The 16,631-nt window shown below is 45.9% G+C and overlaps 1 protein-coding gene across 1 annotated transcript; it reads left to right on the forward strand.

Moving 5' to 3' along the window:
* Window positions 1-1,760: 1,760 nt before the first annotated feature.
* DNAJC27 (DnaJ heat shock protein family (Hsp40) member C27) lies at window positions 1,761-14,856 on the forward strand. The gene is made up of 7 exons (XM_083605561.1): window positions 1,761-1,990; window positions 5,248-5,330; window positions 6,427-6,496; window positions 6,956-7,120; window positions 7,340-7,462; window positions 11,558-11,718; window positions 11,870-14,856. The coding sequence occupies exons 1-7, from the start codon at window positions 1,913-1,915 to the stop codon at window positions 12,000-12,002; spliced, it is 813 nt and encodes a 270-aa protein (XP_083461687.1). The 5' UTR covers window positions 1,761-1,912; the 3' UTR covers window positions 12,003-14,856.
* The last annotated feature ends 1,775 nt before the right edge of the window (window positions 14,857-16,631 follow it).

Raw genomic sequence — 16,631 nt, forward strand, 5'->3', positions numbered from 1 at the left:
TTTTTTCCAGTCAGGACTCACCGAAACTCGGTCCTGGCACCTCTCAGGAAAGTGCCATTGCCATTATAAGAGAACAAGCGCAAAAAATTGCACTGATCAGGACTAATGGTGTTGCTTTTTTATTGCACTACATGTTTAATTGGCTTACCAATGCCAAGATGTCTGTGGTATCAAGCATAAGTGTGTCTGTGTGAATAGCTATCGTCTGTGCATTTCTACATTTAATTTCCTTCTGGCCACAAACCACCCCACTCCTTGCTGCCCCTACTATATGTATATACTGTATACCTCAGGAGAACACTTCAAGCATCTGATTAACTGGATTATAATATAGAAAGCTACTGCAAGGTTGTATCCTTAGGCAAGTATGCCTGATATCAGATCCTCAAAGTATCCTTTTACTTTCCAGGGACAGTCATGGATTTACAGAAGCTGTCCCAGTTTCTGATTTCGTCTCAGAATGTCCCACTTTTTCTTAGGATGTCCTTATTTTAATCAGAGAAATGTTGGTTGGTATGGAGCTACGTGACCCCTGAGTCAAGGAGATAAATAACTATACAACCTTCAGAAGACATCTGGAGGCAGCCCTGTATAGGAAAGTTTTTAAATGTCAGCTGGGTGGGGTATAAATAAATAAATAAATAAATAAATAAATAATAAAACTATTATTATGGAATAGGATGCCCCTATTTTCAGAGAAATGTTGGACAGTATGTGATATTGTAGGCCAGGGCTGCCAACTTTTGAAGGTGTCCCTTTGGGTGTTCGTCTAACAGTACTTAAAAACCTGCTAATGCATTTATTATACTTTGTTTGCAAAAGAGCAAAAGGAAACAATCTCAACCACAAACATTAAGCGGGGGGGGGGGAATTATTTAGGGAACAGCATTAAATGACCAATAAAACTACATTCACAAAACACTTTCATTATACATTATACTCCTGAAGGAGAATCTCCACCACTGTAATCCAGCCTGGACACTGAGGTCCAGCTCACTTCTGGCGGAAGCGAGATTACAGGGAATCAGGCAGAGGACCTTCTTGGTGGTGGCACCCGCTCCCTTCAGATGTCAAGGAGATAAAAAGAACTACACCATTTTTAGAAGACATCTGAAGGCAGCCCTGTATAGCGAAGTTTGTAATGTTTTATTGTTTCTGTATATGCTGGAAGCCCCCTAGAGCAGGTGGCAACCCAGTGAGATGGGTGGGGTGCAAGTAATAAAGTTATTATTATTTTTATTATTATATAGGTGCCTCTTTTAGGGTAGCATTTAATGTTTGATGCATTACTGTATTTTAATATTTTGTTGGAAGCCGCCCAGGGTGGCTGGGTATAAATAATAAACTACTTCTTCTTCTTCTTCTTCTTCTTCTTATTATTATTATTATTATTATTATTATTATTATTATTATTATTATTATATTCTACCAGGCATTTGAAATGTGAATGTGCGAAGGCGGGAGGGGGGTTATCAGTCTGTTTCCGTTTTTATTATGTATTTTGTGTTCTCATTCTGTAATTTTACATGAACTGCCCTGTGCTCTTCTGGTGAAGGACTGTGTACATCAATAGGACTGTAATAAATCAACCAGTAATAAGAAAAAGGACATTTCCAAACGCAGCCCTGCAGGGCAGCCCTAAGCGCGCCCGCCTTCTCCTCTGACTCCACAGGACTGAGGGGAGGGAAGCCACTTTGGTTCATTCCCGCGAGATTTCCCAGCTCTCGCGTGGCGCGGCGGCTTCTCGACCTGCTCTCGCCGGGAAATCTCGCGAGGCGTCGGCCGGGTCCTAAGCAGCCGCGTCGCCGCTGTCGTCAAACGGGCCATGGGGAGCGGGGCGGCGGCGGCGGGCGCCTGGGCCGGCGAGGGGCCCCCTTGAGCCCCGGCGAACCCAGCCGGCGTCCTTCGCGAGATGGAGGCGAAGCGGAAAGAGCCGCGGAAGGCGCTGAGGATCAAAGTCATCTCCATGGGCAACGCGGAGGTGGGCAAGGTAAGAGGGAGGAGGGGGCGGGGAGGGAGGCGTCCTATTGGCTCGCGGGGCGGGGAGTGACAAGGCGCGCAACCAGTCAGCTGCCCCCCCCCGGCCTTTTTGGCCGTTATGGCAGTTGGGCGTTAGCGTGGGATGGGGCGCTGATTCTTTGGCCAAGCGCAAAGGCTTCTGGGAGTTATATTTGCATATATGTATATTGCAGGCATCCCCAAACTTGGCCTTCCAGATGTTTTGGGACTACAACTCCCATCATCCCTAGCTAACAAGACCAGTGGTCAGGGATGATGGGAATTGTAGTCCCAAAACATCTGGAGGGCCGAGTTTGGGGGTGCCTGGTATATTGTGTGTGTGTGTATATATATACACATATATACATACATACACACAGTGGTACCTCAGTTTACATACGCTTCAGGTTACAGACGCTTCAGGTTACAGACTCCGCTAACCCAGAAATAGTGCTTCAGGTTAAGAACGTTGTTTCAGGATGAGAACAGAAATCGTGCAGCGGCGGCGCGGCAGCAGCAGGAGGCCCCATTAGCTAAAGTGGTGCTTCAGGTTAAGAACAGTTTCAGGTTAAGAACGGACCTCCGGAATGAATTAAATACTTAACCTGAGGTACCACTGTATGTGTGTAGATATATATATATAATACACATGCAAATATAACTCAGATATACACATCAATATATATATATGGTAATGTTTATATTGTTACGGAAAAATCTAGGTGCGAGGCTGCTCAGTCACCCAGCTCTTTGGGCAGAGCCCGCGGGTCCCTGCAGAATAAAGGAAGGAGTCCAGCCACCAACCGGAGCAAAGAGCTGTAGATCAAAGTTTATTGCGCAACAGGTTCAAAGAGGAATTTTGAACCCCGAGGACGGGGTGACAAGGACTTTTAAAAGCTTCTATCTTATCCCAGCGTACAGTTCATTAAGCATCATCACTACATGATACCCAGCTCTACCTCTCTTTCAAATCAGAACCAGTGAAGGCGGTGAAGGTCCTGTGTGAGTGCCTGGAGGCGGTTGGAGGTTGGATGGCGGCTAACAGATTGAGGTTGAATCCTGACAAGACAGAAGTACTGTTCTTGGGGGACAGGAGGCGGGCAGGTGTGGAGGACTCCCTGGTCCTGAATGGGGTAACTGTGCCCCTGAAGGACCAGGTGCGCAGCCTGGGAGTCATTTTGGACTCGCAGCTGTCCATGGAGGCACAGGTTAAATCTGTGTCCAGGGCAGCTGTTTACCAGCTCCATCTGGTACGCAGGCTGAGACCCTATCTGCCTGCGGACTGTCTTGCCAGAGTGGTGCATGCTCTGGTTATCTCCCGCTTGGACTACTGCAATGCGCTCTACGTGGGGCTACCTTTGAAGGTGACCCGGAAACTACAACTAATCCAGAACGCGGCAGCTGGACTGGTGACTGGGAGTGGCCGCCGAGACCACATAACACCGGTCTTAAAAGACCTACATTGGCTCCCAGTACGTTTCCGAGCACAATTCAAAGTGTTGGTGCTGACCTTGAAAGCCCTAAACAGTATACCTGAAGGAGCGTCACCACCCCAATTGTTCTGCCCGGACGCTGAGGTCCAGCGCCGAGGGCCTTCTGGCGGTTCCCTCCCTGCGAGAAGCCAAGTTACAGGGAACCAGGCAGAGGGCCTTCTCGGTAGTGGCGCCCTCCCTGTGGCTCGCCCTCCCACCAGATGTCAAAGAGAACAACAACTATCAGACTTTTAGAAGACATCTGAAGGCAGCCCTATTTAGGGAAGCTTTTAATGTTTGATGTATTAGAGGATTTTAATATTTTTTGGGAAGCCGCCCAGAGTGGCTGGGGAAGCCCAGTCAGATGGGTGCGGGGTACAAATAATAAATTATTATTATTACATCATTGGTACATCAGAAAAGGGGAGGATTATACATGATTAACATATGAGGAATGTGTTGGGGCAACAGGCGGATACAGGATATGTATTGGGAAGTACTTTTTAAGCACCTCCTACAAAGGGACAATAGAACTTTGGTTTGCATCGTCTGCCACCTGGGCAAGTCCGGAGGAGTGCCTTTGCCCAGCGATTGACACCTATGAGTACCTTCCTGTGAGCACAGTGACCTCCCACTTGAGGGATTATGGCGGGACTGAGTGGTTTCCAAATTGGCGGTGGAATGAAGGAAACTGGCAAAGGAGTTGATTTTATATGATTTTTAAAGCTAGGTAACTTCCCTGAGCTGTCAAGTTGAAAGAATACATTTATGCATAATATTTGTAACATTTAACAACTTTAAAGATGTGCGCCCCCCCCCCCCCGTAATTTCCGTAACAATATGCTGACTCCGAGGGACTCAACTAAGGCAGCATAACGTGGTTCTGATTACCGCCCATGCCCACAATAACCCTGCGAGGTAGGTTAGGTGAGGGTGGCGTGTGGAGGACCTGTTTCCCGCTTTGCTTTTTGTGCCGGAACCTCACCATTTTATCCAACCAGGACACACACATCCTTATCTTTTAATTTGAAAATAAAGAGCCATCCAATCCTCTTTGAGTTGGTTTTGGTAGAGCGCCGCTGGGGAAGGGGAATCCATTGGATTTCATCCACAAACAGTAGAAGTATAATAGGTCACCCATTTTCCCTCTACAAACACTGACATTTGAGGAGTTTGGGGAAGTTTTGCTTCCATTGTTGTTGATAATTTCAGGGGCAGACACCTGTTACTTGTTTTTGTTTTGCCTATTAAGTTAATATAGAGTGATTGCAGCATGTTTAAACAGTAATACAGTAACTGGGGAACTTATCCTCTCAGTTTTTTTGGAAGATGTAAATTGTAGGTGTTTTAAAATAGAAAACATATATTCTAAACCATTCATATCATGACTTACAAGATATGCATGGACTTTTTGCCTCCTCTTATAGCCTCTTTGCTCTTTCCGTTTGCTGCAATTCATAACTAAATTAGGAAGCTTATAATTTTCCACAGTTTACCAGTTCAGATGAAATAGGAAACTATGGTTAATTAGAACCTTCCTGGTTTAATCAAACTGAAGTGTGGTTGTTTCAACTGCCCTTTTGCTTTTTAAGTTGAAAACAAAATTTAAAATACTGTAGCTTATATTGAATCAAATTTGCCAGTCATGCACATACACATACAGATATGTGCTTTAAAAAGACGTGCTTTGCACTTAACCTGGCAAAATACGGAATACAGTGGGTTGAATAGACAGCTCAGCCAACTTGGTAACAATCTCCATTCTTTTGCATTTTAGAGCTGCATTATAAAGCGATACTGTGAGAAGAGGTTTGTGCCCAAGTACCTTGCAACAATTGGCATCGATTATGGTGTCACCAAGTGAGTAGCCTGCTTTCACAATAGAGAACACTTGACACATCAGCTCCTGAAACTAAGAACCACGGCATTGTGTGTGTGAAACAGGAAGACGGGAAATCATGCTTTGATTTTTCACTTACTTCAATAATTCAACATTTGGTTTATATGATATTAATGGAAATTGCTACTGGGAAACTACAGGTGTATGTGGGCATCTCATTTTGGGCTATATTTTGCATACAAGTGGGGCACATCCCAGTGGAGCAGATTTTACATCTCTGATCAATCCCTTAAAGGTAAAGGGACCCCTGACCATTAGGTCCAGTCGTGACTGACTCTGGGGTTGCGGCGCTCATCTCGCTTTATTGGCCAAGGGAGCCGGCGTACATCTTCCGGGTCATGTGGCCAGCATGACTAAGCCGCTTCTGGTGAACCAGAGCAGCGCAAGGAAACGCCGTTTACCTTCCCGCCGGAGCGGTACCTATTTATCTACTTGCCCTTTGACGTGCTTTCAAACTGCTAGGTTGGCAGGAGCAGGGACCGAGCAACGGGGGCTCACCCCGTCACAGGGATTCAGACCGCCGACTTTCTGATGGCAAGTCCTAGGCTCTGTGGTTTAACCCACAGCGCCACCCGCGTCCCTATCAATCCCTTATTAGCTAGTAAAATCCTCATTGAAAGCAGAGCACAGGCGGCAAGCATTTTGCACGGGGGTTCCATTCCTGCTCCTGCACATGTTGGCAGAGTGCACATAACTGCACCCTGCCCCATTCTTTTCCGCCCCCCTTCTGCCCTCTTCTTGGTCCTAAAGGACCCGTGCGTCGGTGACTGCATGTCAATTGGCCGTGCCTAAAATGGTCATCGCCTGTATGTAATCTGGATGCCTCCGGGTCGCCCTTCACTGGTCATTTCTCCAGTTACAATTTTTCTTTGCAGATTAGCCCCGAAGCTTTTACTGAGCCCTAAATGATCACGCCAAAATTCATCTGTGCTCAACAGTCATGTTGCATTGCTTTCCTAATACCCATGTCGTAGAAAAGATGAACTTGGTCTGAGAATGAAGGGTCTCTGGAGTGTGTGCACTTGCATCTTATGGCTGTGTTCCTCTTTCTTTCAGAGTGCAGGTTCGGGATCGGGAAATCAAAGTGAATATTTTTGACATGGCTGGACACCCCTTCTTCTATGAGGTAAGCGAGGTGGCAGCTTCCGGGCCATTAGTTTAGGACATAAATCCATAGACTTCTGGTCCTGGCAAGCTAAATTGCTCCATGGTGAAAATTGTGGCCCACTTCATACCCTCACATGAGCTGGAGGGCTTTGACTAATTTGCATTTAACATTTATAGATTGTCTGGGCATTTTGGCTTGCGGTCATTGTAACTGTAGGATATCTATTTTAAATCTTAGTAACTATACGAGAGCTGAAAAGTAACGAATTTGTACATGGCCTGTCCTGATGCAGTTAATCTGCTAAAATTGCTGGTCAATCCAACAGCAGCGCTTTTCTGCTCGCACAGATGATGTCAGATCAACTGAAAAGTGGCACACATGTAAAGGGAAACAGATCCAGACATTCCAAGCCATTCTCTTTCCTGTAGCACCCTCTTGGTCCCAAATATCCAGTTGTTTGTTTCTGTGCTCTGTTAGGTACGCAATGAGTTTTACAAGGACACGCAGGGCGTAATCCTGGTGTACGATGTTGGGCTGAAGGAGTCATTTGATGCCCTCGACTCATGGCTCGCCGAGATGAAGCAGGAACTTGGACCACATGGAAACATGGAGAATATTGTCTTTGTAGTTTGTGCCAACAAGGTAACCATTCCCAAGAGGAGGCTAAGGTGTAGAAAATCTTGCTTGTAACCCTGGGCTCTTGCAGAGGCTGCCCCCACTCACAAATCAGAGAACAGTATGTAGCTTGAAGACTTTACCAGTGTGAAGTACTGGATATTAAAAAGGTTAGGTAAAGTCATGGAGGCTGGGTCAGTAGCTGTGAGCCAGGATCATTCTTCCCCCCACCTACTTATGTTCCAGGTTGATTGTACCAAGCATCGTTCTGTGGACGAAAGTGAGGGGCGGCTGTGGGCAGAGAGTAGAGGCTTCCTTTATTTTGAGACCTCTGCTCAGACTGGAGAAGGAATCAACGAGATGTTCCAGGTAAAACCAACTATGTCAAACAGAGAAGCCCTCATCCAGCCCTTTTCCTTGGCTCCCAGTGCTTTGTCAGGTTTCCAATAAATGCAACATATGAAATAAATATCATTTTGTAAAAGAATTACCGTATTTTTCGCTCCATTGGACGCAGTTTTTCCCCTCCAAAAATTGAGGGGAAATGTGTGTGCGTCCTATGGAGCGAATGCAGGCTTGTGCCTCCCTCCGGCAGGGAGAAGCTGCACAGGGCTATGGCTTCTTTAGCCCCGTGCAGCTTCTCCCAGGAAGGAGAAGTTGCGTGGGGCTAAAGAGGAAGCCAAAGCAGCCAGCGGGATGGATCCCGCTGGCTGCCTTGGCTTGTTCCATAGCCGCGTGCAACCCCTCCGGTAGGGAGAGGCTGCACGCGGCTATGGCTTCTTTAGCCCTGCGCAGCCTCTCCCGGCAGGGAGAGGTTGCGTGGGGCTAAAGAGGAAGCCAAAGCAGCCAGCGGGATGGATCCCGCTGGCTGCCTTGGCTTGTGCCATAGCAGCGTGCAACCCCTCCGGCAGGGAGAGGTTGTGGGCAGCCTGTACGCTGCTCTTTGGGGCTGGGGGGGGGAAGATGTTTTTTATTGATTTCCCCGTCTAAAAACTAGGTGCGCCCTATGGTCCAGTGCGCCCTATGGTGCGAAAAATACGGTATATCAAGAAGGTTACCCTTGAAGTTGAAGTTGCATACCCCAAACAATTTGTTTGGCTTATTCCTGCATTGCAGGGGGTTGGGCTAAATGACCCTCAGGGTCCTTTCCAGCTGTACATTTCTTTGAGTTTAATCACAATGCACCTGCTGAGGACATCACCACTTTTTCATTTTTAGAGCTGCTTCTGCAATTTTCCTTCTCTGGGGATTCACACCCTACACACCCACTTTCCTTCTCTCAAATATATTTTCCCTGTCCCATGTCAAAATGCAGGGAATGACTTAATTGCTTGAATTCCATTTTGTTGCCATCTGTTTTCAATGACTTTCAAATGAGCAGCCCTTTGCTTTTCAATAAATAAAACAATAGGAGCTAGTAGTACAAGAGACTGGCCCTGCTGACTGTGGGAGGCCTTGTGGGTTTGGGGTCAAGAGAGACAAGGAGCAGTGGTCTGGCAGATTATAGGTGAAGACAACCCCTTTTGACTGTGGGGTGGCTAAGTGGCCATTGATGTGAGGAGGGAACTGAAAACCCGAAAGAATGGTCTGAAGGTCACTGCAACTCCCAGAGAGCCATGCAGTGGCTGTTCTGACACCTTTAGATAAAAAGGGAACTGGCTGAGGAAGAAGCAGGAGTGGAGATGAGATGGTGGCGGGTGGTAGGTTTAAGAGTCTTGATCTTCCCCACAAGCAGAAGGAACTGATGTTTGTTGTTTTTTTTATAAAATTTTTATTGGTTTTTTAACACATAATAATAGACAATACAAAACAGTACAAAAACAAACAAACATATAAACATGTATAATTTCTTCACATTTTTTCTTAAACCTTCTTTCATCGACTTCCTCATACCTCCCCTTTCTGCATCCCTGTTTTAAGGTTTTCCAGCAAGCCCCAATGTCAACTTATAACACTTTTTTTCCCTTTAAATCCTTTTTCTCATATCCAATTATTTGTCCCCGCAATTCTGTTTTACCTGACCCAAAACATTTTAGCACTCATTAATTTTGCAACAGTTCTTAAGATAAACTTTAAATTTCTTCCAATCTTCTTCCACCGTCTCTCTCCCTTGGTCGCGGATTCTGCCAGTCATCTCCGCCAGTCCCATGTAGTCAATCACCTTGGTCTGCCATTCTTCCAGTGTGGGTAGTTCTTGTGTCTTCCAGTACTTTGCTAGAAGTACTCTTGCTGCTGTTGTAGCATACATAAAAAACGTCCTATCTTTCCTTGATACCAATTGGCCCACCATGCCCAGGAGAAAGGCTTCTGGTTTCTTTACAAATGTGCATTTAAGCACCTTCTTCATTTCATTATAAATCATTTCCCAGAAGACCTTAATCCTTGGGCACGTCCACCAAAGGTGGTAAAAGGTACCTTCAGTTTCCTTACATTTCCAACATTTATTATTGGGCGTGTGGTAAATTTTTGCAAGCTTGACTGGGGTCATGTACCACCTATAGATCATTTTCATAATGTTTTCTCTTAAGGCATTACATGCCGTAAACTTTATACCGGTGGTCCATAACTGTTCCCAGTCAGCAAACATAATGTCATGGCCAATATCTTGTGCCCATTTAATCATAGCTGATTTAACCGTCTCGTCCTGTGTATTCCATTTCAGCAACAAGTTATACATTCTTGACAGATTTTTAGTGCTGGGTTCCAAAAGCTCTGTTTCTAATTTTGACCTCTCCACCTGGAAGCCAATTTTCCTGTCCTGTTTAAAAACTTCATTTATCTGGTAATAATGTAGCCAGTCTCTTACTTTAAATTTCAACTTCTCATAACTCTGCAATTTTACTTTTCCCTCCTCATGTTCTATAATTTCCCAATACTTCGGCCATTTGGATTCCATATTAAGTTTTTTCACTTCCTTAGCCTCCATTGGTGACAACCACCTAGGGGTTTTGTTTTCTAACAAATCTTTATACCGAATCCAAACATTATATAATGCTTTCCTGACAATATGGTTTTTGAAACCTTGATGGATTTTTACCTTGTCGTACCATAAATATGCATGCCAGCCAAATCTGTTATTGAACCCTTCCAAATCCAAAATGTCTGTGTTCTCAAGAAGCAGCCAGTTTTTCAGCCAGCAAAAGGCCGCTGATTCATAATACAACTTTAAGTCCGGCAGGGCAAACCCCCCTCTTTCTTTCGCATCAGTTAATATCTTAAATTTTATTCTGGGCTTTTTGCCCTGCCAGACAAATCTAGATATATCTTTTTGCCACCTCTTGAAACAATCCATTTTGTCCAAAATCTGCAATGTTTGAAACAAGAACAACATTCTCGGCAAGACATTCATCTTAATAACAGCAATTCGGCCCAACAAGGAAAGTCTTAGATTTGACCATATTTCTAGATCTTTCTTAACTTCTGTCCAACATTTCTCATAATTGTCTTTAACTAAGTTCACATTCTTAGATGTCAGATTAATCCCTAGGTATTTCACCTTCTTTGCTACTGTCAAACCAGTTTCACTCTGAAACTTCTCCCTTTCAACAGCTGTTAAGTTTTTATCCAATACTTTCGTTTTCTGTTTATTCAGCTTGAAACCTGCTACTTGACCAAATGTTTGTATTAATTCTAAAACTCTTTTCGTACTAGTGTCTGGCTCTTCCAAAGTTAAAACTAGATCATCTGCAAATGCTCTCAGTTTATACTGTTTAGATCCGACCTGAATCCCTTTAACCAGCTGGTCCTCTCTAATCATGTTTAATAAGACCTCCAGGACCGATATAAAAAGTAATGGGGATATTGGGCATCCCTGTCGTGTCCCTTTCTCAATAGCAAACTCTTCTGTAACCACATTATTTACAATCAATTTTGCTTTTTGTTCAGAATAAATTGCACTTATACCATTTTCAAAACCTTGGCCTACCCCCATCCCTTGGAGGTTCTTTTTCATAAAATTCCAAGAAATATTGTCAAAGGCCTTCTCCGCATCCACAAAAATTAACACTGCCTTGGTATTAATATTAACTTCCAATAACTCCATAATATCTATTATGTTTCTCACATTGTCTGACAAATGTCTTCCTGGAAGAAAGCCCACTTGGTCTTTATGAATCTCCCCCACCAAAACTCTTTTCAGTCTTTTTGCCAAAATGTCTGCAAAAATTTTGTAATCCACATTGAGTAATGATATTGGGCGGTAGTTCTTAACCTGGTTCTTTTCAGTCTCTGTCTTTGGTATAAGTGTAATATAAGCTTCTTTCCACGATTCAGGTGCCTTCTTCCCCTCTATAATTTCGTTGCAGACCTCCTTCAACGGTTGCAAAAGCCATTCTTTCAAAGCTTTGTAGTATCTGGAGGTCAGTCCATCAAGGAACTGATGTTTGGTCCCATTAATGAAATAGAGATTGTTGAGCTACGGGCACATACAAAACTTTGCTACCTGTTCCTTCTGTGTGCTTGTAGACTTTCTACTCTGCCATTGTTGATTTGTGCGACAATGGGGGAAAGCGGCCCATGGCCAGCATGAGCGTCAGTTTCACCAAGGAGCAAGCGGACACCATCCGAAGAATCCGCAGCAGCAAGGACAGCTGGGACATGCTAGGTGTCAAGCCAGGGGCCACCAGGTAATGGAGGCAATCCCTGCTGGTGTAGAAGCCAGCAAGGGAGAATTTGGCAGACAGAGAATGGGAAGGGGCCCTTGAGCAGAGCTATAACTTTGGGAGCTTATTACACTTGTGGTGGCCTCTCTTAATGGATGCCTGTCTTGCCCTCCAGGGATGAGGTGAACAAGGCCTATCGGAAGCTGGCGGTGCTGCTCCACCCGGATAAGTGCATGGCTCCTGGCAGCGAGGACGCCTTCAAAGCTGTGGTCAATGCACGGACTGCCTTGCTTAAAAACATCAAGTGAGAAGGGGAGGAAGCAGCTTCTCCCAAGGACAACTGATCCCTTTTGAGAGGGCTGCCCTTCTCCAGTCCAAATGAGAGACCTCAAGCGTTGCCTTTGAGCAAGGGTGGTAGGAGCAAGAACCAGAGGGAACCACTACAGACAGTTTCCCCTCGTGCACCTCAACCATCCAGAGCTGTCTCCTGCACTGTTGCAACCAGCTCGTCCATCTGTGGTGGATTGCCAAATCCATCTGAATGCATCCGTAGCTGTACTTTCCTCTGCAGGGAAGCTGGCTTTTGATTGAGTTGACTCTAAAAAATATTTATTCTTTGTGTAAAGAGCTGCTCCTCTGTACTTTGTTATCCCAAACTTGGTGCTTTTAAGTCCAGCCTTTTCTCCTCCTCACCCTATGCCTGGCAATGTGTCCTATTCCTTTTGAATGGTCCTCAATAAGTGAGCTATGGTTCCCTGCCCTCCCTTTCCCATGGTCATAGCTGTATAGGGTGGTCACCTCACATAGCATCTAGCCACTCAGACCGGAGCACAAGGAGGAGTGGCTTAGGATGTGGGCTGCCCCATCCATGCTATCTAGAACACCTCAAAAACATAACTGGAAGTGGGAGGAGCAAAGAGGATGGAGATAGGATCCTCCCCTTTTGCTCGTGGCCTCTGTTCATTTCCCTTCTTCCAGTCTCCTAAGGCAGTGGGTTTGTCTGGCAGGGAAGATTAACTGGAAAATGTGCTTGTGATGGACAGGGGAAAAGCAGGATTCACTCTGAGGCTCTGTGGTTTCCGTCTTTTGCATCCCTTTGCCTGACTGCTCATAAAGTGACATTTGCACCTACAGCTGTCACAAGGCCACTTTTCAGAAAATAATCCAGGGAGCACCAAAATGTTCCAACTGGGAAAGACTCTGAGATTCTCTCTCTACAGCTCCCCTTCCTGGAGTGTCAACCATGGGAAAAGGAAGCTTTCACATGGATTACCTTTGGGTCAGAGTTGGAGATGAGCGAGAACTGCAGGACTGTACCGCTTGGCATTTCTTGCCTGCCTTCAGTGCAAACTGTTTAGCTTTTGATCAGAGGGAGAGATTTGCACACACACCCTCAGCCAAAAATGATGCCCTCCCCTGCAATGTTTGTATAGATATATATTGATTCACATGTGCACTTTAAGCCTTGGGCAATGGTTTTCAGCTTGCAGACTTGTATGAACCCCACTGTAGTTTCTTCCCCTCCAATTGCCTGTGAAGCTCAGTCTTAACAACCGTTGTAAATGCCTTGTGATATAAATTCCCTGTGAACTTAAGGTTTTGCTGTATACCCTTGCGATTGCACTTTCCTGACTTTGATTTCTGCCCGTGGCGTTGCGTGACTGAGATCTGCCTTCATTCCCCCTGCCATTTGGTCCTCCTGCTGAGCTTTTGACCTTGTGAACTCCCATCTCCAGGGCAGGCTTTTCTACATGTGGAAGGTACCACAAGCCCTACTGGCTCCCTCAGCAGTTGGTGTGGTGCCCGACAAAGATGGCTGTGCAAACCAGAGCAGGCTTGGCACCACAGGGAGCTGCCTTGTACTGAGTCAGACCGTTGGCCCAGCCAGCTCAGTGACACTCAGTACCACTGCTCTCCAGGGTTTCAGACAAGGGGCATTCCCTTCACTACCTAGAAATGCCGTGGATTGAACCTGCGATCCTTCTGCATGCCAAGCAAGTGTTCTACCAAGAGCTATGTCCCTTACCCTTATCAGTCTGCTGTAAGTGCAGGGCTGCCCCACAGAAGAAAGGGTACCTTTGTATTTTAGGAGACTGTAGATCTATACGGGCTACTCTCTTCAGGTCTGGCTATTGGGGCAGCCCAGCAGGCATGAAACTAAACCAGGGTGGAGGTGGGGGAAATCCAGCATAACCTTTCCTAATGTGAATTTTTCTTTTTTTTCCTTTCTACTAATGCAGATTTTCTTTTTTTTACGCCTTTGGTTTCATTCTTGCACCATCATCCCCCCCCCCTTCTTTTTGGGTGCAGAGCCTTTACGTTTTCGTTTCACAAGGCTATTGAAGCTGCAAGCAGCTGTCCCGTCACAAGGAAAGGCTTTGTCGGGAGGTCTTGCCCTGTAACGAAACTGTTCTGCTAAGACGGCAAAATGCCATCCCATCAGAACCAGAGTGCAACATGAAGAGATCGGAGCACCCAATATTGCCACTGTGATTTATCCGGGTCAGATCCTGCCCCCAAGAATGGGCAGCAGCTTCCTGTACTTTTGATGTGATGCTGGCATGCTAAGCGGGGCATATGGGAGGTACCCTGTTTGCTAGTGAAGGCATTATTTTTGGGGTGCTTGTATGGTTCAACTTTGCGTGATCTCTGTTGAATCCTCACTTGCACCGCCACTTTGGATGAGGAGGGAAATGGAATAAGCCTGGGACATGGAGCAAATGTGTGCTCCCTCTTTGCATCTGCCCAAGAACCTTCCAGCGATCATGACCTTGTGACCGATTTCTCTGTAAAATTCCCTCCCAGTGCAGGCTTTTCTTCTGAAAGTGGAAAAAGGTAAATGCAGGGTGACTTAACTCCGAGCCATAAAGGCAGGGATCTCTTTCAAAGCATTTTCTGTTTTTCAGAAACAGTTCTTACTCTCCACCCACCCCACTCTCAGCCTGCCTTGTGTGATAAATGGATTTGAATGCACTGTATTTATTTGGTATTTACTTACACTCAACCTCTCTCACCATACATCTGAAGGTGTGGATCAGCTTACTGTGAGCTGACTGAAGATGTTGGAGCGCCAGACACCTGCATGTTCTTGCATAGAAAACGTTTCTTCTTTTGAAGTTTATGTATTATTTTTTTACAAAATTAAATTGGATTTAAAACACACTTACTTGATGCTTTGGTTATCGAACATGTGCATTAACTGCCTTTTTGAGACCCTTGTATACTTCTCTAGAATGATGGAAGGGGTACAAAAGCAGCTTGATTGGGGTTTGGTGAAGTTCTGTTGAGCCAGTCCAGTTCGGTAAATTGGTCTGGTTGGATTTAGACATTAGACATTTGCAGATTCAACCCCTACGTCAGCCCTAATTCATGAGTGGCTCTCTTGCTGGGCACGACAGCTTTATTCGTGTGACTCTCCTTTACCTGCGACTGCTGCCCCCATTTTACTTGTGCTACGTTTCAGTTAGTAAGGCTTAAGGATATGGACAAGATGCTTGGTTCTTTCAGGGCAACCGCTTGCACACTGGACCCTTGCCCCTCTTGGCTGATAAAAACTAGCAGGAAGGAGACAGCTGGCTGGGCCAGGGAGGTGATTAATGCCTCCTTGCGAGAGGGGGTGGTCCCTGACTGCTTGAAAGAGGCAGTGGTAAGACCACTCTTAAGAAACCCACCTGGATTGAGAAAACGTAACTACTGGCCAGTTGACAAATCTCCCCTTCTTGGACAAGGTTCTTGAGTGAGTGGTCACGGACCAGATCCAGGCACTCTTGGAGGAAACTGATTTTCTAAATCCATTTTGATCAGGGCTTAGGCCCGGTTTGGTGCAAAAACTCTTGCTCAATCTGTATGACGGCCTCAGCCAGGAGAACTACAGGGGTCCATGTATAGCCATTTATAGCCTTACTTCTGTTTTCCAGTGAAGGCGGTGAAGGTCCTGTGTGAGTGCCTGGAGGTGGTTGGAGGATGGATGGCAGCTAACAGATTGAGGTTGAATCCTGACAAGACAGAAGTACTGTTTTTGGGGGACAGGGGACGGGCAGGTGTGGAGGACTCCCTGGTCCCGAATGGGGTAACTGTGCCCCTGAAGGACCAGGTGCGCAGCCTGGGAGTCATTTTGGAATCACAGCTGTCCATGGAGGTGCAGGTTAATTCTGTGTCCAGGGCAGCTGTCTACCAGCTCCATCTGGTATGCAGGCTAAGACCCTACCTGCCCGTGGACTGTCTCACCAGAGTGGTGCATGCTCTAGTTATCTCCCGCTTGGACTACTGCAACGCGCTCTACGTGGGGCTACCTTTGAAAGTGACCCGGAAACTGCAATTAATCCAGAATGCGGCAGCTAGACTGGGTACTGGGAGCAGCTGCTGAGACCACATAACATTGGAATTGAAAGACCTACATTGGCTCCCAGTACGTTTCCGAGCACAATTCAAAGCGTTGGTGCTGACCTTTAAAGCCCTAAACGGCCTCGGTCCAGTATACCTGAAGGAGCGTCTCCACCCCCATCGTTCAGCCCGGACACTGAGATCCAGCGCCGAGGGCCTTCTGGCAGTTCCCTCATTGCGAGAATTAAGGTTACAGGGAACCAGACAGAGGGCCTTCTCGGTAGTGGCGCCCACCCTGTGGAACACCCTTCAGATGTGAAGAAAATAAGTAGCTATCCTATCTTTAAAAGATATCTGAAGGCAGCCCTGTTCAGGGAAGTTTTTTAACATTTATTATTTATTATTATTATTATTATATAATTTATTATTTATACCCCACCCATCTGGCTGGGTTTCCCCAGCCACTCTGGGCGGCCTCCAACAAAATGTTAAAATACAACAGTCCTTCAGATATTGAAAGCTTCCCTAAACAGGGGCTGCCTTCAGATATCTCCTAAAAGTCTGGTAGTTGTTTTTTCTTTTGACATCTGCGGGGAGGGTGTTCCACAGGGCGG

This window comes from Podarcis filfolensis, assembly GCF_964270895.1.
Source record: "Podarcis filfolensis genome assembly, chromosome: 3".
NCBI classification, from domain to species: Eukaryota; Metazoa; Chordata; class Lepidosauria; order Squamata; family Lacertidae; genus Podarcis; species Podarcis filfolensis.

Bases quoted from the DNA above. Each gene is read 5' to 3' on its own strand.
- DNAJC27 (XM_083605561.1), top strand. From the start codon at position 1,913: ATGGAGGCGAAGCGGAAAGAGCCGCGGAAGGCGCTGAGGATCAAAGTC. The intron at 1,991-5,247 runs GTAAGAGGGAGG...TTTGCATTTTAG, and splicing joins GCAACGCGGAGGTGGGCAAG to AGCTGCATTATAAAGCGATA. The intron at 5,331-6,426 runs GTGAGTAGCCTG...TCTTTCTTTCAG, and splicing joins ATCGATTATGGTGTCACCAA to AGTGCAGGTTCGGGATCGGG.